This window comes from Chroicocephalus ridibundus, chromosome 6, assembly GCF_963924245.1.
Source record: "Chroicocephalus ridibundus chromosome 6, bChrRid1.1, whole genome shotgun sequence".
In the NCBI taxonomy this organism is placed as follows: domain Eukaryota; kingdom Metazoa; phylum Chordata; class Aves; order Charadriiformes; family Laridae; genus Chroicocephalus; species Chroicocephalus ridibundus.
Window position 1 is genome coordinate 51,616,066 of NC_086289.1, and position 23,100 is coordinate 51,639,165.

Genomic DNA, 23,100 nt, shown 5'->3' on the forward strand with positions numbered 1-23,100 from the left:
AAGGCATTTTAAATGTTGATACACCATCTGCATGTTTCTCCTAGATTTTGAAAACAGCTTATTTCAGCCCTTACAGTTTTTAGGGGTACCCCATTTTTGATCTAAGCTTTAACACGTTCCTGTCTTCTCAGGCACGGAATATAACAGTGTGCATTGAATTTAAAAGCTCTGATGAAGAAGGAGCGAAGCCACTGAAGGTGAGCCACAAGAGTATATTCAGAGAACAGTGTTTCTGAGGACATTACTTAGAAAACCTAAGAATCAGGGTTTTACTAACCTGGAACAATTAAAGAGTGAATGTTGTCATGCATCCTTCTACATATGCACTGTGGTTCTGTTTGATCCCAGCTGGTCATAATGATTCCAGCTCACAGTGCCATTTTGCAGTGCCAGCTTTCTGGCTGGCAGACCATATCTGGCCAGACAATGTCAGAAAATGTAGCCATTTTTTACTGTGCAAGTCTTTTATTCTAAAATTTATCATTTACCCTCCATTTCTGACTGATCTCAGGACACTTGGTTGAAAGAGTGAGGCACAAAATTAAAAGAAACTTAGACTTAATTCTTAACTTTGCTATTGATGAAGGGCTGTTGCGTAGTATTTTAATGTAGTTTCCCCACGAATGAATAAAGTTACCATCACTCAATAATCAAGAGCCTCCAGACTGGACACTGCCAGCAAGGAGACTGTTAACTGGTGTAGCTTTTGTAACTTTGAAAAGTCAGTAAAGGCATTGTATTGTGTATTGAACTGCATAAAAGTGAAATAGCTTTTGTAAAGCTTTTTGCAGAAAACTCTGAAATTGATAACAGCAAGGAAGTAGTCTAATGAGTCTGCCTTGTTTAGCAGACTGTAGGGTAATTTTCACAGAATCGATGGACTTTTACTGGAAGTGTGTATAAAAAAATTGCAGGTTTGAGCACTTAAAATATTTCTTTTAATATTTGATCAAAGCAATTATCAATGTTTCATGATATTGTTTTCAATGTACATGCATATTAGATATACCAAGACTAGTATCATCAGCAGAATTTCACAATGTAATTAAAGCATGTTACTTTTACCAGTGTATTTATGGGAAGCCAGGCGGACCATTATTTACAACAGCAGCCTACACCGCTGTGCTACATCATTCCCAGAATCCTGATTTCTATGATGAGGTCAGTCTGCTTTTTCTTTCATTGTGTGCCAATCCCACATGTTTGCCAGTGAGACAGAAAATTATGTGTAAAGAATAGTTCTGTTACAATTGCTTGTGTATCTGGATGGGCCTGTGTTACATAGATTTGCATACAGTCTAATGTTTTGTTTTCTTTTTTTTTTTTTTTCTTAAATCGAGTCAGTGAGTCCTCCTTTTCTAAGATGTTCTGAGTACAGTTAAGATGCTGTAGAATTAATTAGGAACAGTCTAGCTCTCTAAAATGCATGTCTGGATTACATTAAATGTCCAGCTGCATTTCTGAATTTAATGGAAACGGTAAACATTATGATAAAGGGTGGAGCCAAATGTCAGAACAAATCCCCCTCTGAGATATAAGATCTGCATTGGGGCATTTTTGTTGATCCAGTGGTCTGAACAGAATGTACAGTGACGTGTAGTGGCTGCAGCAAGTCATTTAGCTGGTGCTTTTGAGGATGCAGCTATAGAATAGAGTTCAGACGTGGGCCTTTGCCAAATGTTAGTCGCACATGCCTGTTTATGTCTCACCAACACCACATATTGATTCCCCAGGCTTTCTGCAGGTGAACTTAATTTCACCCTTTCAGAGACTACGGTGTTTGATGGCCTGTGAATGTCACGTCTCTGTTCTGGATTTTCCACTATTGCTTTATGTGTAGTGATAAGGCTGGCAAACAACATTAGTATATAGCCAGCATTTTCCAAACTGTTGGCTTTATCTTGGAAAAACTTCCTTTTTCAGTTAAAATTTACTTTGATAAAATGGCAGGGGCAAGACCAGCAGATAATGTACAACTACATGTGAAGTATCAATTTTAAGATTCATGTTTAGGAACTGAGGTGGAATTTAAAGCATTACATCTTCAGAGATCTTGAACCCCCCCCTGCTACTCTGTTGCGAGCAGTGTTTCGCGTTTAACGCATCTGAAAATGTTCTTCATGTGATGCTAGTGAGCCATCTGGTTTGGGCAGATTACTTGCAAGTTGAATGAAGAGCTGAATTCAGATGTTATTAGCAGATTTGGCTGGAAGAGGTGTGCACCTGTCCTAAATGTTCCTAGTACAGCAAGCGCAGTCTTTAAAAGAATGTAGTATTTTATCAAGAAAGTTGTCTTAATCTCCATGTCTGAATGCCATTTTGTATCTTTGTTTATGGTATTAGATTCTTACCCATAAGCTGATTTAACACTGGAAGCATTTATCAACAATCTCTAAACTTTAAGCGTAGGATTAGCTTGGATAAACTCTGTCATAGCTCACAAGGGCAAGGGGTCTTTTATTAGTTCCTATGGTAATGTGTTTTGATTACTTTGTATTTTTATTCCGATAGGTTAATAATACCTCACACCCAATCTGTAGGGATTCATGGATGACATGATATAGGATTTAAGATTGATCAGAAATCGTAAATACAAATTTATTTTTGTGTCAGCCTTTATTACTTGGGCTTTGCCATGAAATGATGATGAAGCAGCAGCAGAAGTGTCATTTTGGTTTTTAGGTTGGTCATCCTGAAAATATGGGAATGGTGGTGGCTATTTATGGCTGCTAGAGCGCAGGTGATCACTTCTTAGCAAGGTCTATCACTCTTTAGTTCTGTCCTCTTTCATCTTACGCTCTTTCATCATAAATGCAAATATTCATCCACAAAACAGGGAGGAAAAAAGCTGTTTTTAAGTGATGGATGATCATCCTAAACAATTTCCTTAAGAGAGCATCTATTACCCATGCACACAAACATTAGCCAGTAAAGGCAGGCTGTACTTAGACCTCTGTGTAGAGAGAGATGTCAGTCATTGAGACCATCTCTGATGCTTTGTTTAATCAATTTTTAAACTAAAGTGAGGTGTAACATTTTACATTTCAGGTGAAAATTGAACTTCCCACTCAACTCCATAAGAAACACCACATTCTGTTTTCATTTTATCATGTCACCTGTGACATAAATGCAAAAGCTAATGCCAAAAAGAAAGAGGCTCTGGAAACACCAGGTACCTGTAGTAGAATTACTTTCAATTATAAATATAAATGATGTACGTTCAAATAAGGCTTGCAGAATTTCTGGCTGGGTATTATTGTCTTCCATTGAACTCGAGAAGCTTGTTTTTCCAAAGTCATATTGATTTGTTCTCGTGCACAGTGGGATATGCGTGGCTTCCTTTGTTGAAAGATGCCCAGTTAGCTTCCCAAGAACACAACGTGCCGGTGGCAAGCAGTCTGCCTCCCAATTACTTGAGTCTTCAAGAACCAACTAGTGGAAAGGTATTAATTCATACTTTCATATTATTCAGGTGTCACAGAGTGTTTATTTGCAGATGTTTTACATGAGATCAGATTTGCATTGGCACTTGCCTGGAAGTGTAAACAATAAATAGGGCATCTGTTTTAGAATATTCATATGCATATCAGTGAGTATATAAGCTAATATATGTACCACTGAATTGAGAGTTGTATGTTGCTGATTCACAGGTGTATACGGAAAAAGCGTATTTTGTAATTGTGTATTCTACAGTATTATACCTAACTTTTCCAAAATGTGAATGAGGCTGGTCAAAAAGAACTCTTTTCACGAACTCAGGCCATATGACATTCATTCTCCAGCGGACCTGATCCACGATCATGATTCATTCTCCAGTTTGGTGGAGAATGATATCATATCTTCCCACTGATCCTGTCCAACTTGGATTATTTCTGCCTCCTTGTGTTTGTTTTACTATTGTCATGAGGACAGGGTGGGGCAGCAGTCTGGTCTCTCGAATGATAACCTTTGTGGGCCCGGGCTGAAAAGTGGGTTTGTATTGAAATAACTCTGTGGTTATGGAAGCACAGTAGCCAGTAGAATTCATGTAAGCGCACATGCAAAGCTACACAGTGAAATTTTGATGCAGACTTGAATAAGCAGGAAATAAGTGGGAAAACGTATTTTTATTTGGTTTTGTTTTAATAGCAGATCGGCTGTGACGTAAAATGGGTAGATAGTGGGAAACCACTTTTCAAAGTCTCTACTTTTGTTGTATCAACAGTAAATACTCAGGTAAGTGGAATTTCCTTTTGGCTCTTACCTGTTTACAAACAAAAAGTGTCAAGGAGTGTCTGAAAGAGGTTTTAAAATCTTCTATGAATTTGTATCTCTAACATTTAAATGTTATTTGAATGTAGAAGGGCAAGATGACAATGACAGAATACACAATTCAAGCAAAAATATAAATTATGTAAGATTATACCAACAGAAAAAGCATGGAATATCAGTATAAACAGCAAGAAAATAAGTAGTGAGCACCAGGAAGAAAAAAAAAATCTGGCTGTTGAAATCCCTTAGATTGTGAGGAAAAAATTAATGGCCTGCAACACTGAAAACAGAGTGGTCAAAGCACCTAGAAATAAGTTGTATATAGCTAGCTGCGCTGGCCAATGGGCTGAGCTAAATAAGTTGACCTGCCTTTCTGTATCCTATGTCTAAGGTGGTAGGGACCAAGTGAGTTCCTCAGTATCGCGGGTGATTGCTGTAACCAATTTATGGAGCTGAACTCTAATCCTTTCTATAATATACATTAATGTGCATGTTTGTCATTTTAGGATCCATACCTGAATAACTTTTTCCATCAGTGCCAAGAAAGGGAAAAGGATCTATCCCAGCCTCCTACCTCAAACTTTATCAATTCCTGTAAGGTAAAGTAACCTGTAGCTGTGCTAGAAAATTGTATTTAGGGCTTTGTCTCAACTGATCCATTACTGCACAATTCTAAACATGGCGTAGACTTACCAGGAGGCAACGGGTCCATGACAACTCCAGTTAGACTTACTTGATGTGACAGATGGTCACAGAGCTGTCTCCCATCCCTTCTTATTTAGAGCATGGCTGCATCTGCCCCATCGACTTCAATAATCCAGCCTATGCCAAGCCTCAAATCCTGTTAAAAGGTGGTGGAGTGTTGCTCTGTTGCTCTAGGAATGTCTGGGAACCAGTCCTCTACGTAGTTGTCCTGTTTTCCTACTGTATTCCACTTTACCTGCTGAAGCAGGAAAGCAAGTGGTCAACTTTCATTGCTCGTAGTGAAAATCTCGCATTTTCTTTCTTACATCTATTACAGAATTTGCTGAGGATTGAGAAGATCCATGTAATTATGAATTTTCTTCCTGTAGTCCTGAATCAACTCTTCTGGGTTTTGGTGCAAAATAGTGATGATGAAGTTACAACAGCTGTGACCAGGTATCTGAATATTTTGTGACCAGGTATCTGAATATTTTGTGACCAGGTATCTGAATATTTTGTGACCAGGTATCTGAATATTTTGTGACCAGGTATCTGAATATTTTCTGTTTGAGGAAAAGAATTCATTCTAGAATGCAAATGTAGATTTTACTCCAATTATAGTTGTTCTTACAAAGGCTGACTATGACACTTAGACTTTAGTAGGTGAAAATGCCTGCTTCCCCCTTAACATAGGGCTCTGCGTGGTATCATGTGGCTGACTCTGGTACCAACCAGGAAATCATTGGCGATGGTGGATGTGACTCTGTACCAGGAGGCAATACTAGGTAACGGTCTCATTCTTAAGGACCTCAGTGCTTCCAAACAAAGCTGAATATCAGTTTTGGTTTATGTTTGGGTCTAAGGATGTGGAGTTTGGCATAGGAAGAACTTAGCATCTTGCAGCATCCAATGCAGTCAAAAAACCAGGTCAGGCTGTTCTGGGGCATTCTTTAATTAGAGTATATTAGCAATAACTGAAGAGCAATGGAGGCATTTTCCAGTGAGCAGGCAAACAGCTGGAATGATTTGCTGAGTCTCTCACCCATCACATAATGAAATTGTCTTTATTGATGCTGTTAATCAGGGCAGCAGGAAAAAAAAATACTGGAGAGATTATTATTGGTCTCTGTAGAAGGGCAGAAAGTTGCACTGCATTTTCTTCTGACCGTAGTGGTGTTTTTGTTGTACTTCTGCCAGTAGCTAAACATGGGGACTACACTACAACTAGTAGGAAAAAAATGAGAACTGTCCTCAGCAACCCTGTTAGGCTAATCTGCTGTCAGTATATTTCCTTTCTTTCCACAGATTGTTTTTCAGAATTAGTTCCTGAAGAAAGATTAATTAGGAAAACCTAAAGGAGCAAGGAAGCAAAATTCCTCATCTTAGCCTTGGAAAACTGGAGTTTAGATATCCTTTATCAAAGGATCATGGCACCTAAACATTAGGATTGGAAGACTGTTTCCTTCTAAACGTGTGATTTCATCACTGCATCATCACTTGCAAAGGCAGAGAGGCAGTTGGAGTTTGGTCAGGACCCGTTTATGTCCAACAAATCAACTGATGTTAAGGCTAGATAGAGAGAATGAAGAATTGTGTCCTAAGCTAGAATTTCACTATCGGTTACCAAACTGGAAAAGAAATGCTATAGAAGAAGAAGCTGTTTAAAAAATAGTTTTAATGATTAGATGAAAAAATGGAAGGATGTTAATTTATTCATGCTTCAGATTTTGGCTATATACCCACCCGGCCAAAAAAAAAAGAAAAAAAAGAAAAGGATTCTCAGTGCTTTTCTTGTATGTGTGGTAGCTTTTGTGCTGGTAGAGTTGATGTCAACGGGAATATGCACGTCTGCTCTGTGTGCCATTCATTGATGTGTCCTATATATACACACATTGTATTTTTTTCTGAATAGCTTGAAGCAGCTTGTGTTGAACATATTAAAGCAACAACAACAGAATGAGAGCATAGATTGGCTTATGTGTTGGGGAGAAAACATTATTCCTTTTATGCTCTCTCGTGGTTATTTACTTGTCTGGGGGCCCAGTCATGTCATCATTTCTCTGTCTCATCTTTGCCAGAACTCATTTTAATTTCAAATCTGAATAAAGGCCGAAGGATAGGAATGGGCACAACTGATTTTGTCATAGCTTTTGTGTTTGCTGCAAGTTTTACTTCTACTAGCAACAAGAAATGATATATATGAAAAATACTGACTTAAAAGAATTACAAAGCTTTTGAATCCAATAATAAGAATTGGCAGTAAGCACTCAAATCACCAAGCTAGTCAAAATGACTACTTGTATGTGGACCACAGTCAGGCACATTAATAATCTGTTTCAGTCATACTGTTATTGTGCATACCCCTGAATCTGAGATGCAGTTCACTAATTTTTGACCTTTGAGAATCATGAACTGTTTCCTCCCCGTTTTTTTAACATACGAACAAGATTATAAAATTGCAGAGTCTTTTCTAATTAAGTATTTTGAAAAAATGAGATCCCAGTACTCAAAAAGATAAAAGATATCTCATGGTTAAGTTCAAGAAGACTTCTTGCTCAGACTGGTGGTTTCTGAAACAGGATGATCTCAAATAAGGATGGCCCAGGTACAAATTGAAGAGAAAACTTTGCTGAAACACTTGGTCTCAAGTGGTGCCATCTCTGCTATTAATAGAAGCTCAGGTTGGGAGAGTAGTGGGTGCCAGCACGACCCAGGCAATTTTCTTCCATGTTGCTGATCACGAAGCTGATCTGCAGAAGCTCAGAGCGTCTGTGGTTGCACCAAGTGTCCAGCCTGTCCCTGCTGCGCAGTAATGAGAGGGTGCTGTGCTCAGCCTTTTGTTCCCGAGTGCTTGGGCACTCAGGCTGGGGCTGAGTGAGGCTCTGGGCACGCAGGGCAGGAGAGGGGCATGCTCAGGCTTGAGCTTAGGCTTGTGTTTGTCTCTGATTAACAGAGCTGTCACAAGCAAATTATCGGAGCTTTACAGAATTATCAAAATCTGAAAGAACCTGACAAGTAGAATTCCCAGAGAAAGAAGCTCTTGTCTTTCTAATTCATTAACATACTATAATTTTTCTTATTCCTAATCATCCAAGGTCTTGTATAAGCTTTAGTTAGTTAATAGTTTTCTTTTGTTGTAATGTCAGTACAGTTATAATCATTAAAACTGGGTGCATTTTGTTAGACAAATGGAGGGCCCAAGGAGTGACTGGTTTTTCCCATTGGGACAGTTTCTGTACACGCTGTTCATTGTTTGGATCACATCCCTTATGGACTGTTTTAAATAAGGTTACAATAACAGAACAATGTGAGGCATCAGATTAAACTCTCTGCCTTATGACACAAACCAGCTCAGTTTTTATTTTTTTTTATCTTGCAGGGTTCTTACTAACATTGTTGCTAAGTGCCATGAAGAACAACTAGACAACTACATCAGTTCTTATGTGACGGTATGATTGCTGTTACACTGTTAACTATTTTGTGTGGGGGAGTTTGGTTTTTGCTTTTCTGGGCTTTTTTCCTGTTTACTATTAGTGGTACTTGTTTGTAGCTTTCTCTGCATTTGCATCATAGCTTTCTGCCACTAGCAGGCTGGGTGACTTTGGTTAGGAAACCAATGTAAGATTTGCAAAAGGCTGCGTCAATTCTCCTCCTCTGCCTTAAGTTTCTTGAGTCACCTTGAACAAATGACACCGCTTTAAGGCCATCCTGTAGAGCAGCGACACTCCATGGAGGGTCCTTCTCTACCAGGCTCGGCTGCATCCTGGCTTGGAGCCTTACTCTGAGGACGACAAAGGGCTGCTCGTGGTTCCTCTGCATGGTGCAGCTTACTTTCCATAGGACACCAAGTTGAGCACAGGAGGAGGAAGCTGCAGTGCACTCTTAAAGGGTACTGGCATGTGGGAGGGACAATTCCCCATAGTTGGCTGATGACTAGAGCTTACATTTTCGAAGCAAGACCTAGTGCAAATGCACTTCCAGTGAGCTTCTAGGAGTGTAGGCTTAGCGTCATTCTTTGTGAAATGCTGTTAAACTGAGAATTTCCCACCTTGCAGGGTTTGAGAGGAGAGAAGGGGGAGATAAAATAGTGAAAGATCATGAGACTTCAGCTGGACAGATACCAGTGAGAGGCAATTAATGTAGTTTGCTCACAGTTTGCAGCATTTCTCTTGACTGTAATGAGATTTATCACGTTTAAATATCTGGCCAGCTGTATTACACACATACAGGGTTGCCCTCATTGTTGTTGAAAAGGATCCATAAGTGATAATTTTTATGGGAGAGGTATTTCTGGGTGCTCTTCATGGTTGCAAGATGGCTACATGTTTTTTTAGGAAGCTATAGCTTTTTAACTAAACTTTTGATTATTTTCTTAAATCATTATTTCATTTTCAAGATCCTGTGTCTTTTTGTGTGCTGTTGTACATAAATTATTTTCTCAGCTGTGGAGTTCAGATTCTTTTAACTTTTTCCTGTTTGCTCAGCTTTTTTCATCCATTATTGTTTTGAAGAAGAGAGTGTATATATGGATATGTTCTGTGTATGGAGTTTGGCTCCAGGCAAGCTGTACTATTACTTAAAAAGCCAAAAAAGTGACCTCTTTAAAGATGATCTCCTTGTTATCTGTATCAACTGAATATGCATTAAATGACTATGAATAATGCTTTTGGCTAGCAACTATCTCATCAATAGCATGTTTGGGTAACAGCTTTATAAGCTGGGAATTTTATGAAGAAGCATGTTTTTAAGTAGAAGAAGAAATTAACTGCTGTTACTGACATGGACAGAAAAATTAATAGACAAATGAACCTCATTTAAGGGTGTTACAGGGTTTTTTTTCCCTGTCACTTGCCTTTATTTTTTCTCTCCCTTTTAACTGCAGGGGAGAGGATTGGAAAATTTTGTTCTAGTCTTACTAGGTGAATCAGTAATGAGTAATGCATTATTTGTGGCATATCTATGAGTGTTAAATTTATTAACTGATTTACGTATTTAAAGTAGCAGCATAGACGAGAATTGCAGATTATTAAAAGTATTGAGGTAGATGTTGCCATCACTTTGTCTCTTGGCCTGCTCTGGTTCAGTGGTGACAGTACTAATGGAGGTCATGATAGCAATGAGAGATCCCACACACTCATGGAAAGAAGCTATGAGTGAAAAATGTCTGTATTGGCTTCTGGCTGTCATAGAATCGTAGAATTGTTTGGTTGGAAGAGACCTTTAAGATCATCAAGTCCAACAGTTAATGCAGCACTGCCAAGTTACCACTAAACCATGTCCCTCAGCACTACATCTACATGGCTTTGAAATACCTCCAGGGATGGCAACTCTGCCACTTCACCGGGCAGCCTGTTCCAATGCTTGACAAGCCTTTCAGTGAAGAAATTTTTCCTAATATCCAATCTAAGCCTCCCCTGACACAACCTGACACCATTTCCTCTTGTCCTATCACCTGTTTCTCGGGAGAAGATACCAATCGCCACCTTGCTACAAACTCCTTTCAGGTAGTTGTAGAGAGTTGTAGAGATCATGATATTCTGATTTACTGTGCAACAAGTAGTTTTCATAACGTACATTTCACTTGTGGATTATAAGCAATATGTGTGGCATAAGTTTTGGGGAGGGATTATTTTTTTTTAAATAAACTTTAGGAATAAAGTGAAAGCAAATACATTCCTGATGAACTCTGAAACTTTAGCATGTTCACAGGGAGAATAATGAAAATATGGTAGGAGTTAGCTTACTAAATGGGAAAACTGTTTTAATTTCAGTGTTGACAACTGTTGGTTGATATTTCCACAGTATGTATTTACTTTCATACTTCATGAAAGTATACCTTTACAGGTGATGCATCTCAGCATCTTAGTAGTCAAAGTTTTAGTCTCAAGTACTCTGATTTAAGCACAGAGGAATTCTGCTGAGGTCCAGCAGAACTGTTCAGATTCCAAAATAAATAACCTATGTAGCATTTTAATGTAGTTAATTAAATGGATATTAACAACTTTTCTAATCAATAACTTTTCAGAATTGCAATAGACACGTATTGTGGCTAAATACCTTTGAAATAACAGGTGATTATTAGGCGACACCAAAAGTCCATTTTGCCTGTTTTCCTTTTTCCAGCAGCAGTCAAAAGCCAATAACTGTTAAACTCTTTTATCCATCTATAAGGAAATGAATACCTACTTTAGAAATGCGGTTTGGGGAATAAGGAAGTTGAGAACTGTGAGTCACTCAGATGCAATAATAACACAAAATTACACTGACTTAAATAACTGGCCCCAGAAGTGTCAAACTGCATAGGAAGAAGCTTATGGCATCTGCTCTGGAAACAAGGCTGAATATTAATAAGATATTTTCAAGTGGCATTCCTTTCTTTTACCTACCTGGTTGAATTGAAAAAGTATTTCATCCCAACTGATGGACTGGCAGAGTTCTTGCTTTAGGGAAGAAGTAATGGATCCCAGTACCAAATTATTAGCTTAAAATGTTGAATAAAACTCATACTAGATTTATGAGTTCTGAGAAACTTACTTGGTAGATAAATTCCTGTCTTGAGGGCTTGATTTCTAAAAAGGGTATAGTTTTCCCCTTCTGTCAGCTCCAGTGGGTGCTCTACGCCTTTCAGGATGAAGAGTTTTTACCAGCTCTGACTAGCTGTTGCCCCTGGAAGAAAGGAGCAAGTGAAAGGTGGCCCTGACTAGGTGGGTGAAAAAACCCTCCGTACTTCCTCTGCTTGCTTATTCTTTTTTCTCCCTGGTGAAATGGCTTGAAAGGCAGTTTAGAGGTGTCAGGATCCTATACCCTATTGAAGAAATAAACCGTAGCACTGATTTTAAGCAGAAATTCCTCTTGATTCACATTAAGCTGAAATCAACAGGAAGTTGTGTTTAAAACTGGGATTTTGTAGGGGAGCAGTGTCGTGCCATTGCTGCTAGGGGAATTAAACTTTATGTGGATCTGTTGTTCAGTCAAGATATTTCGGTGGCAAAGATTGTCAGCTCTTAGTGGTGTATAAATCATTTATCTTCTCTTACTGAGGTATTTTATATTTGTTTTAATGTACGTTTTGATAATTTTTACTATTCCTCTCTTCTTCAGTATGTGTTCAGGACCAAATCAGTTGAGGAAAGGACTGTCCATGAGGAGCTGGCCAAGAATATGACCGGTCTTCTGAAGTTAAATGACCAAGTAACAGTGAAACAGGTGTTAAAGGTGAATGATAGCTTGAATTAGGACATTTGTAGTTTTACTACTGGTTTTGTGCCTGAAACTCACTTGTCACGTCTCTTACTGCTCTCCTCTTTCCCTTTGTGAGCTTTGCACGAATCACATCCTGCAGCGATTCCACGGAACAGACGTATCAGACTTGATACAGTTTCTCAGCATAACACATTTCTCAGAATGCCGTGGTTTGCATAATAAAATTCCTCCTTTCTGTTACAGCGCAGTTTGAGTTGGAAACCTAATTTTGACACAATGTGATATGAGCAATTACTTTTAGGATACTTTGTTTTAATTTTTATTTTGGAAGATGCAGGGAGAATATTCATCTGTAAGTAGGACATTTTTATCTGGTTTCAGCTGCTGCCTTTGATTGACAGTAACCAAAATGAGAATGATTGAGGTTTCTTGAGGTTTCTCATGTCAAACCAGGTCTAAGAAATTCATACATGTGCAAGCCCCATCACCGAGCCTGGTATAAGAGCTAGCCAGTCCAGCTCAGCAGTGGCAAAAATACGTTCAACTGTTCAGAGTGAACCAGTTCCTATTCCTTGCACAGGGCACTGGGATAGCAAAAATAGGCAGAAAAGCTGGCCTGCAGGAAGCCTGAGCCATGCGAAAGTACTTGTGGTTGGGTTTGCTCGGTTGTTTGGTTTTTTTGCAATTAGTAAGCTTTTTGAGTGTATTTGTTTCACATATCTCCTGAGATACATGACATATATCTCTCCTAAGTTATGTGAGGATACAGATTAATATCCTACCTGTTCACTATTATAAATGGTATTTGAAGAACCACTCTGTTTATCTGTCCTTTTCTGGGCCAAATTACCAATCTGCTGGAAGTAACAAAGCAGTTTATTCTCAGGTTCTGTTCTCTGAGGTTCTCTGCATGATGCATTTCTACCGGTTACCTGCAAACAAACAATGAAGCCAGTGCTCAGCAGGAACAGGAGGACTGTGGTCAGTGTGGTCACACAGAAGAGTGGTGATTGTGGGCTCCTTATTGCACAGAGCCACAGTCAGGAAGTGCCTGATATGACTTCAGCTCTCTTAAGGACATGATCAAAAGTTACTCGAATACATGGCACTTATGCGCTTTCATTTATTTGTCACATAGAGTTTATCATTGTGCATTACTGAGAAATGCAATCTATCTATAAGGAATGGTAATGCATTGTAAAGTATTTATCGGATAATCATTTTTCCTAACCTTTTTTTCCTTCTTTTGAACAGCATTCCTGGTTCTTCTTTGCAGTTATCTTAAAATCAATGGCACAGCACTTGGTTGATACAAACAAAACAAAGGTAAGTTTATACGTGATCTCAATTAAGCAGGCAATCAGTGTCTTAGGGAAAATATAAGATCCGGAATCCTGGGAAATACACATACCTGGACTTTTCTTCTTGACTGGTCAAAAAAAGAAACGCTGTTATACTTTGTAAAATATTGGTTTTATCCACAAAAAACATTACATTACCTGGTGGGCTCAAATCTATCCTTGCTTGTTCAGAACTGGTGGGCCAAAAATACAGTTGGATCAACTTTGTAATGGGTGAGTTAGAATGGAAAGAGAATTCTCTAATTTCGGCTGGTTACCCAACAGGTGATTATGCCTGACAGCAAATAAATGATCTAGAAACTCTGCTTTGAGCAAACCTTACATAGCTGGAGATCAGTGCTTTGACCTCTTTTCTCTATGATTATCAAAGATGATATTAGTATACTTGCATTGGAATCTGAGGATAAGATTTCCCACTTTCCTATGGACCGTATTCTTCCTTTGGGGATTTGTACTCAGAATAGATCCGTGGAACTCTAGGAATATTTTCCTTCTATGTTGAATGGCCTGTGGTTTATTGTCTTTATTCTTGGCCTGAATGTATTTTCAGGTTTATTGTGCAACATTGTACACTCTCAAGTGATGATCTATTCCCTGCTTAGGTTTCTCGAACTCAGAGGTTTCCAGAATCATTTCAAACTGAGCTGGATACACTTGTGATGGTCTTAGCAGACCATGTTGTTTGGAAGTACAAAGATGCTCTTGAAGAAACCAGGAATGCAAACTACAGCACTGCAAAATTTCTCAAGGTGAGATGTTGTGTTATTACAGCATACGCACTTATTTCCCCACACTTAATGCAAACTTGAGACTATTCTAGTCTAGTCAACGGGAATAAAATCAATTCTGAGTGAATGATGGCTCTGAGTGAATCCCAGCTAGGGATTGCAGTCCCTAGCTGGTAGGCTGACTCTGCAGGAAAAAAAATGTCAGTAACTGTAACACCAAGGCCATCAAAAATCAATTCTGAGTGAATGATGGCACTAAACACAAAATTTCCAAGTTTAGTGTTGACCTATAGTTCAGTTTTTCTATGCCCTTGGGTCTTTGAGAATGCAAAAGCTTTATCTCAGTCTGCTTTAAAGCAATTCTGATTCATTTATATCTACTCTCTCAAAGAGCCCAAGTTTTCAAATTTTTACGGATTCTTACATTCAAATGGGTAAAAAGTTTGGTAAGAAATGAAACCGTAGTTACAGTTGAGCTGGTATTGTTTCTTTAAATACTATAGCTCTGAATGGCTGTGGGTGGATTAATATTTCCTAATCACAATCCAAGTGGGCTTTTAGAAACCAGAATAAGGAAATTGCAAGTATTATGTGAAATAGTGTAACCTACCTTTTTAACTCTGTAATGCCCTTTCATTTACCAAACATAAGAAAATACACGCATACTTTGGAAAAGTCACTAAAAGGGGTCACATTTTATTGTTTTGTCCTAATATTTCTCAGTCATTTTTATTTTCTCAGCATTGAGTCAGCTGGGAAAATTGCCATTCAATAAGTTGTGTGGACAGATACTTAATCTAGATTTAAACTGGACACACATGCACACCCCTTTCCATTGATGTAATGATGTATATTAATGATGTACAGAACATTGTATGTACTACACACTGAAACCCAGGCTCAAATTTTTTATGCCAAACTGAAGCACAACATTAGGAGAGAGCAGTATTCCAGCAACAAAATGTTCCTGTGAGGTTATAAGGAAAACAACCACAAGTTGAAGGTGGATTTTTTTTTTTCTCCTTTCATGCACAGGTGAAATAAATAATAAACTTGCTGTCCACTGTGTTGGTCTCTGTTGCTGATACCATAGGGAAGCGCTAGTTGCTGTTGGCATACTGACGTTAGGCTGTATCTCTCCATAGCGTTGCGTCGTTTGGAAGACGATGATGGTTTGAAGCAGGAGCGTAGATGGAGGGGCTTAGGCTTAGTCAGTATTTGTGTGGTATCGCACCTGTGGAAGTGTTGCAGATTTGCATCCTATTTTTGTGTGTTACTCAGCTAAACTGGGAAGACAGTAATGTTGCATTATATAATTTGGCTTATTGGCTGTGTTTTAATTTCTTTTCGAATCTAGTCTGCCAGAAAGAATTACATAGGTTGGAGATGATACGGCTTTCTCCAGGCTGGGATTGCAGCAGTCGTGTTTGAATGCTGTGTGGCAGAAGGCTTGGGGCTCTGCTAGTTTTGCAGAGTTCAGGAACACCAGAGAAGTGGGGAATTCAAGATTGCAGTCCCTAGCTGGTAGGCTGACTCTGCAAGGAAAAAAATGTCAGTAACTGTAACACCAAGGCCCTCAAAAACCTTTACACCTTCCGGCTATTTAGCCCCATCAGTCAGCAAGAGCCGTGTTCTCACTGTAAAGTAATGTAGTGGCATATTTGCTCCCAGAGAGATAATGTAGCTCATAGCCAGCGAAGTGTTGTGGCTGGATTGATTCCTCAAGTGTCATTGCTCTGTCACTGAAGGAGATATTCAGGTCAGCTCCCATCACGTACCACCTCTAGTGACTGAGTGTTGCAGTACATGAATGACTTTCATTAGATAAGCTTTCTCCTAGTGCACTGTACGCTGTGATAGTTATTTTAGACTGCAGACACAGGGAAAATGAAAAGTTTAATTAATTTATTATTATGGAAAAGATATTAAACAAAAATGGAGCCAGATTCACCAGTTCCTTGGTTTTCCTTGCCCTGCTATGAGACTAACTTCACCTGCGCAAATGACTCAAGTTATAGGTGATTCGAGGCAAACAGCCACGTAAGTGAGGCCGTGTACTGCTTCTTTGGCTATAAAATAATAATTCTTTTTTCCCTCTTCCTTAGCGCTGTTTTACATTTATGGATCGTGGATTTGTGTTCAAGATTGTCAACAATTATATAAGTATGTTTGGAACAGGAGATAGCAAGGTATAGTTTTGATTTTTTGGTGGGTTTTTTTTGTTGTTGGTTTGTTGGGTTTTTTTTCTGAAGTGACTCGCTAGCAGAATATTTTTATATTGAAACTATTTACGATGTATTCCATGGCTTCACCATGATCAGAACTCAAGTCAGTGAAAACATTTACTTTAAATATGTGTTTAAACCTTTTGGGTTTGAGCCATCTGTGCCCTTTGCTGGGAGTAAATAGCTGTGTCCAAACAACTACTTGCTGAGCCCTGCGATGGCAGACTCTGCAAAGGCGGCTCAGACTAAAGTGTGCAAAAAGCTGACCAGTCAGAAATTCTTTGAATTTAAGCTTTGATTCTTTGGAGAGTACGCTTGTGGTTTGGTCTATAAATATCTGCAGCAATTGACAGTAATTTTCTTTGAGGAGATTAAAGTAAGAGCATACGAACAAGTTACCATTGTGTAAATTCAAGTGAGAACGTACCATCTCGGAACGTTCATTACTTTGAATGAACGCTCTTACATCATTGATGATGCAAGAAAGCCAGTCCGCTCCAAATTAGTTTGTGCTCGCTATGAGGAAAATTGCCTGCAGCTTGAATTTCTTCTATAATCCCTCTAATAGTCAGTGATACAGTTTGAACAATAAATTTTAAACTGCAAGAGGTCCCCAAATTATTCAGCTTGACTCCTTTACTCTTTATCCATCAGGATGAGTCAGGGGCTTTTTCTCTGTCATGGCTGGGTTTCTGAGCTGTCATATCAGAGCGTATAAGATGATAGATAACAGAATGTATTCAAGATATACACTTTGAATGACTCATCTTTCCCAAAAAAGCTTACAAAACTTTTGTCCGTTAACTTTTTATAATTCTTTAGTGGTGTTCTGGGCATTTGTAGTTAATGAGTGAGATTATTCCAGGTCTGTTTTGCTTTTTTACTAAAACCAACTTCATGCTGCACTCGGGTCTTTCACCTCATCTCTGGAACAGATGCAGAATGGAGTCTCTCGGTATTAATGTCATCGCCTGAAGCCTATAATTCTGTAAATAATATTATGCAATTTGAAAATTGTTTCCACATTTCAAACTTCCCTAAATATATCCAACTACAGAAACAGATGTTTAATTAAAGAAGCCAATTAACGGCCAGTGGAAAAGCCTGAGATTAGTCAGTGTGCGGAGCAGAACTTAGCACCTCCTTGGCAGTGAGTGCGTGTGCTTTGCCAGCCCCCAGCATCCCTCCAGAGCCATCTGCCAGCATGTGTGGAAGCGAAATCACTGCGGAGCTCAGACAGATGTACCACTGGAACAGGCTTTGCAGAACTTGAAAACAATAGGCACAAAATAAAATCAGAGATTTCTGACCTAAAGGAGAGAGAGGTCTTGCATTATTTTCATCTTCAGTCAGATGCCTAAGCAACAGTCTGTCATTTAAATGTGCTGCAGGATTTCTTTCTCTGCGTCTGTTGCTTCTTTAAGTGGATTGTTTATGTATCAAAAAATGATACTGCAATCTGACCTCTCTCTTCAGAAAATTTTACAGTATGTATTGCTGCTTGAATAGTTTGTGGGTGTCTCAGTCTATAACATTGCAGTTTGAATTTATTGTAATTGTGAATGAAGCACCATAATTTCTGTTCCACAGAAATATCTTTCACAGTATTCCAGATTTTGACATTTAAACTTTGTTTTGAGAAATATTTATTCAAAAGTTGAAATACCTTATTAGAATTCAGTTCGTTGTTGCGTTCCCTCAAAATGTCAGAGTTCCTCTTGGGAAACACGGTTCAGGTGCTTCATTTCTGTATTTGCCATTAGACCCTGAATTGCCTGCCCGGCTGTATTCCTGATGAGGTACTACACTGCAATAAAACATTTCAGGGAAAAATCCCCCACCATCCGCTACTCGGTAGATTCTGAAAAGTGCATGTTCCAGGTATCCTAGCCTGACGGTGGCAGCAGAAATGCAACAAATTAATTTTAGAGACTGACAGACTTTAACACAGGGCAAATAAAAGACTTTTACAAGTACTTTCTAATGCTCGGGGAAATGTTTAACCTAGATCGATGCAGTGTCATACTGGTAGTCCTGAATGACTACTTTCTGCCGCTGAGAACAGTGAGCTGAGAAGATGGAAATAAAAATTTATTACTTTATATCTCAGTGGCACATCGTTGTAGTGGGAATCATAAATTCTTGAGGTAGTTGCAGGGCTCCACGAAAGATCATGGATGGCTTCTTTGGAGGGAGATATTAAGGAAATAATACCAAAATTATATAATACCCAAATCCCTCAGAGCTGGAACTCACTGGCAACAGTAGAGGAAGTTTCCAACACTATCAATAAATTTTAGATCTGACCTGTGTGGCTGAAACTTTGTATTTGGTTGACCAAAAAAAAGAGAAGAAAATAAAAAAGAAAGGTGAAAAACAAACAAACAAACAAAAATAGAAAAGCATAATAATTATGGTGGTCCCAAATTTATATGAACTGGATAAGATACTTCACTATGATTATATGCTATAGTATATACCATCAAAAGACCCAGTGTAGCTTTAAATATACCTTAAGTATTTAGCTTGGATCAACCTTATATTTATCAGTACATCTTCAATGAAAAATCATAGCTGAGGAATCCAGAAAGCTTGTTTGACTGTGACAAGTTCATTTGATGACAGAGACAAAACCCAAATGTTTGTTATTGGTGCAGCTTGGCATAACAAGCCGTAAGGTTTCGTTATTGGGCGTGGGTATGAATTTTGAGGTAAATAGTAATGCAGCTCTGTCTTACCATTTTCCCTGTGTAATGTGAACTGAGCCATTGCCTGTTCTGATTTTCAGACTTTACACCAGTTCAAATTTGACTTTCTCCAAGAAGTCTGTCACCATGAGCATTTTATCCCTCTGTGCCTGCCCATACGGTCTTCAAACATTCCTGGTAAGGTGCCACCCCGAAAGGGTTTCTGTACAATGGCGAATTATCAGGAGGTTCAAAGAACAGGTAACAACTAATGCTCTGAAGTATCATGTCTGCACATCAGGCACAGGAGCCCCAAGTGGCTTTTCAGGTGTGGTACTTAAGCAGTGTAATAGAAATAACATCATCTCAGTATGCCTGTAAATAAACGCAACCCCTGACAGCCCAGTTAGGTGGTGGGAGGTGGCTCTTTCACTGGAAGTTTTGAGGTGAATGAACTGGACTATTTGTGAGGACTAATTACTGAAGCTGCAGTAGCCTTGGGAGGTGGTGAGCTAGGGAAGGGGCTGAACAGGTACAGCAGGAATGGGAAGAAGCTGACGCAGTGACAAGGACATTGTGAAACTCTGCTATCTAGGAGCAGGCTTTCCTGCTGCTGTTGGGAGTGTGACTTGTCCGTGTGACAGCCCCTCCCTCGTGGGCAAGATCTGAGCTGTATATGCAGCAGGAGTTTGGAAATGTCCATTTCTCAGATAATAGGTCATTGGTACTTTTGCCTCCAGAGTATCTCTAGGACTGGCAGGCAGGTCCCACGCATGCAATAGCCCTTTTCTCCATTTCTTGGCTTCTGGCAAGCCTGAACTTCACATGGTCACCACATACTGCAGTGTTTTACCTGGAGCAGTGAGGCAAGAGAGGCCCATTTCAGAATCTGATAGTAATACCTCCTGAGCTGCCCCTCAGGGCAGGGACCACTGCGTGTAACCCATGTTTTGCAGAGAAGCATGAACAGTTTTTTCCTGTGCTCTACCACAGGAGTGAATCCAGCCTGCCCATGCCCCAAAGCCAGCAGCCACCATGCATTGCACCTCCTACCTTGGAATCTGTTATTTCGAACCTGACTTTGTGGCCAGTACCCACTGGCTGGGTGCTTTTCCGCTTGGTTTCAAAGGTGTTGGGATTTCAGGTCTGGGCAAAAATCCCAGTTCTGACAGTTTTCTGTGGAATTCTGTGGAGGTCGCTTGGGATGCGGTCCTTTAAGTTGCTGAGAGTGGAAGGTAGAATGATCTCTCTATGCAGCTTTTCTCAAACTATGGGCCCTTCTCTCCTTTTTGCTTCAGTTTTCAGCACCAAAAAGTGAGTTCAGTTCTGACACTCATAGCTTTCTTTAACAGTAGAAGCTGTTTCATTCAAATTTGAGTCAAATTTAAAAAAAAAAAGAGCAAATATATTTTTTACACTTAACTAAAAAAATATGCATTATTTTTGCCTATTTTTCTTTTGTATTTATGAAAAATGAAGACCCTGTGACGCCTTCAGAATCAACACAGGAATATCGAACATCAGGTATGAACAAAATGACTGTATAAGGACTAAGCAGAACTGTGCATCAAGAGCTTTAAGATTTCCTGCTGCCACTGAACTGCGGCAAACTTAGGCAAAAGTTATGTACCATTTTCAAAAGTGGAATGATTCTGCGTCTCTGTGGTTTAGATCTCTTCTAGCTAGAATACGGGAACAACATTTTGGGTTCTGTGCCTCAAAGAAGTGAATAGTCTTATGTGCAAAACATTTGAGATTCTTATATGGGAATGTGTATATAAATTGTCTTTTATTATTAAATTGTAAAAAATGCATGATTTTGAGAAATAATATTAGATTAATTCATTCTAGCAAGTGAGGAAGCAGAATGGGGCAGTCAGATCGGGAAATCAAAGTGTAACAGTGGATTAAATCAATAAAATTTATTGAAAATTGGGGAAATGGGGGTTGGTGTTATGTAACCCATATATTAATTTAAGCATTCTTGTCCATTCTGTTCCAAGATATTCCAGAGTACACATTGACCAATGAATTTTGCCGTAAACATTTTCTAATTGGAGTCCTGCTGCGGGAGGTTGGCTTTGCCTTGCAAGAAGACCAGGATATTAGGCACTTAGCTTTGGCTGTGCTTAAAAACTTAATGGCAAAGCATTCATTTGATGATCGATATGCAGAGCCGGTAAAGAAACTTTTTTTTCTTTTTCATTTGCTTGTTCATACAGTAGTAAAACATACATGAAACTTTCTTAGCTACTAGTATACATTAATTAGTTTCTTCAGGAAAATGTTCTATCTTTCATTTTTTAGGCAAAACAGGCACAAATAGCAAACTTGTACATGCCACTCTATGGAATGCTTTTGGACAATATGCCAAGGATTTACATGAAGGATATGTTCCTTTTCAATATCAATACTTCCAATCAGGTAATTCATGTGATTTTTCAGAACACTGAAATGATCAAACTCAGGTCTGACCCAGTCAACCTGGTGGGAAGAGGTCCAAGTTTATGCTGGACACAAATTAGCTAACGAAATGCAGTTCTGAAAATGCTGATTTTTTTTGCACCTGCCATGCTTAATTTGGAAGGGTTCGACTTGCGGAGCACTTGCAGGGCCCTGGGAGTCTGTACGGGCAGGGTACAGGCTGTGGGTCTGGAACAGACCCAGAACACTGGCTGTCCTGGGGCTGGAAACTCAAAGTTAGAGGTTTGCAGCCCCAGCTGGCCCATCCTGTCCATCTGCCCTGGTGCCAGAGGCTGGAGGCCAAGGACCATGTCCTCAGGCAGGTCCCTTGACAGGTGGCTGGGAGACATTGCTGTCAAGGAAATCTCCCATCACCCGCAGATTCTTTCTAGGGTTACATCATGAACACACAAGCAGCTTCGCTGGTACAACAGAGGGACCATGAACTGCACCAGAAGGCAGAGGGAATGCATTCAAGTAGCTGAAGGAGGGAAGGGTACAGAAACATCATAAAACAGCTTTACCACCACAGAAAATCTGTATAAGCTGCACGTGTGGAGGAGCATGTTTGTTTATTTCTAAAAAGATTAGATGTGTTATAATCCTAGTCCTGCTGTAAGAACTAGAAACGGATTTCTGCAGGGGCGTTGTGTCTTTCAGTCCTTCCAGCAAATGAGCCTGTTTCATCTGATCGTTGCTGGCAGCAGTTAATGCTCCTTTCCCAATGCTGTGCTAGCGTTTAAGAAGCAGAGTTACGCTTGATATGTCCTTTTCAACTTCAATTATGAGAGGGTTTCATATTGCAGGTAACTATTTGACATATTACGGCAAGCCTTGATCTTTTAAGGCTGTCATGTCTAAGCAACTGATGAAAGTAGGTTTTCAAGCTCAGTGTCTAAGAAAAGCTTATCAGGTGTGCTGTCATTATGAAAGTTATGAGTGATATCATTTACAGGAGTTTGTTCTGTTTCTTCCAAAATGCAGGGATCTAGGGATGACTTGAGCACAGCCGGAGGATTTCAGAGCCAGACAGCAATGAAACATGCAAACTCTGTGGACACGTCCTTTTCCAAAGATGTTCTGAACTCTATAGCAGGTATAAATGACAGATTGAACACACACACAGGTAGACGTCTGTGTATCTCAATCCATCGTGCTTTCTGCTTAGTATTCATGGAGGATATCATTAACCCATTTTATGTAATATTCAGGGAAACATGGTATGCAATGTTTCTCTTCCCTTTGGGTGTTTATGGATTGATTTTTATTTCTCTTGTGAAGCCGCTCTTCTTCCACTGCTTCACTCACTCTCCTGCTTTGGAACGATGCCAGTATTCAGGCTCTCACAAATCCCTGTGCCTGAGTTCATTCTTGTAGTCTCTGCCTGACTTAAGAATAGTTCCAAGGTTTCTCCTGAAAACTCCTGAAGTCTCCTGGAGGCAAGTATTATTTGTTTTTCCAGACTTAACAGAAGGGTAGAAACACAACTTACGTTCTT

General features: G+C 39.4%; 1 protein-coding gene across 9 annotated transcripts in view; it reads left to right on the forward strand.

The window, feature by feature from the left end:
* The window catches only part of DOCK10 (dedicator of cytokinesis 10), a 160,944-nt gene that overhangs the window by 107,714 nt on the left and 30,130 nt on the right, over positions 1-23,100 (forward strand). For 8 of the 9 annotated variants that reach the window (XM_063338053.1, XM_063338056.1, XM_063338051.1 and 5 more), the window contains 17 exons: positions 132-197; positions 1,069-1,161; positions 3,049-3,172; positions 3,322-3,443; positions 4,129-4,215; positions 4,758-4,850; positions 5,273-5,391; positions 8,315-8,384; positions 12,037-12,150; positions 13,393-13,464; positions 14,102-14,248; positions 16,333-16,416; positions 19,241-19,337; positions 20,619-20,663; positions 21,143-21,318; positions 21,447-21,563; positions 22,587-22,698. In XM_063338053.1, coding sequence (XP_063194123.1) covers positions 132-197; positions 1,069-1,161; positions 3,049-3,172; positions 3,322-3,443; positions 4,129-4,215; positions 4,758-4,850; positions 5,273-5,391; positions 8,315-8,384; positions 12,037-12,150; positions 13,393-13,464; positions 14,102-14,248; positions 16,333-16,416; positions 19,241-19,337; positions 20,619-20,663; positions 21,143-21,318; positions 21,447-21,563; positions 22,587-22,698 — 1,738 coding nt within the window. The remainder of the gene's footprint in view (positions 1-131; positions 198-1,068; positions 1,162-3,048; positions 3,173-3,321; positions 3,444-4,128; positions 4,216-4,757; positions 4,851-5,272; positions 5,392-8,314; positions 8,385-12,036; positions 12,151-13,392; positions 13,465-14,101; positions 14,249-16,332; positions 16,417-19,240; positions 19,338-20,618; positions 20,664-21,142; positions 21,319-21,446; positions 21,564-22,586; positions 22,699-23,100) is intronic. The other variant, XM_063338050.1, reaches the window with a different exon arrangement.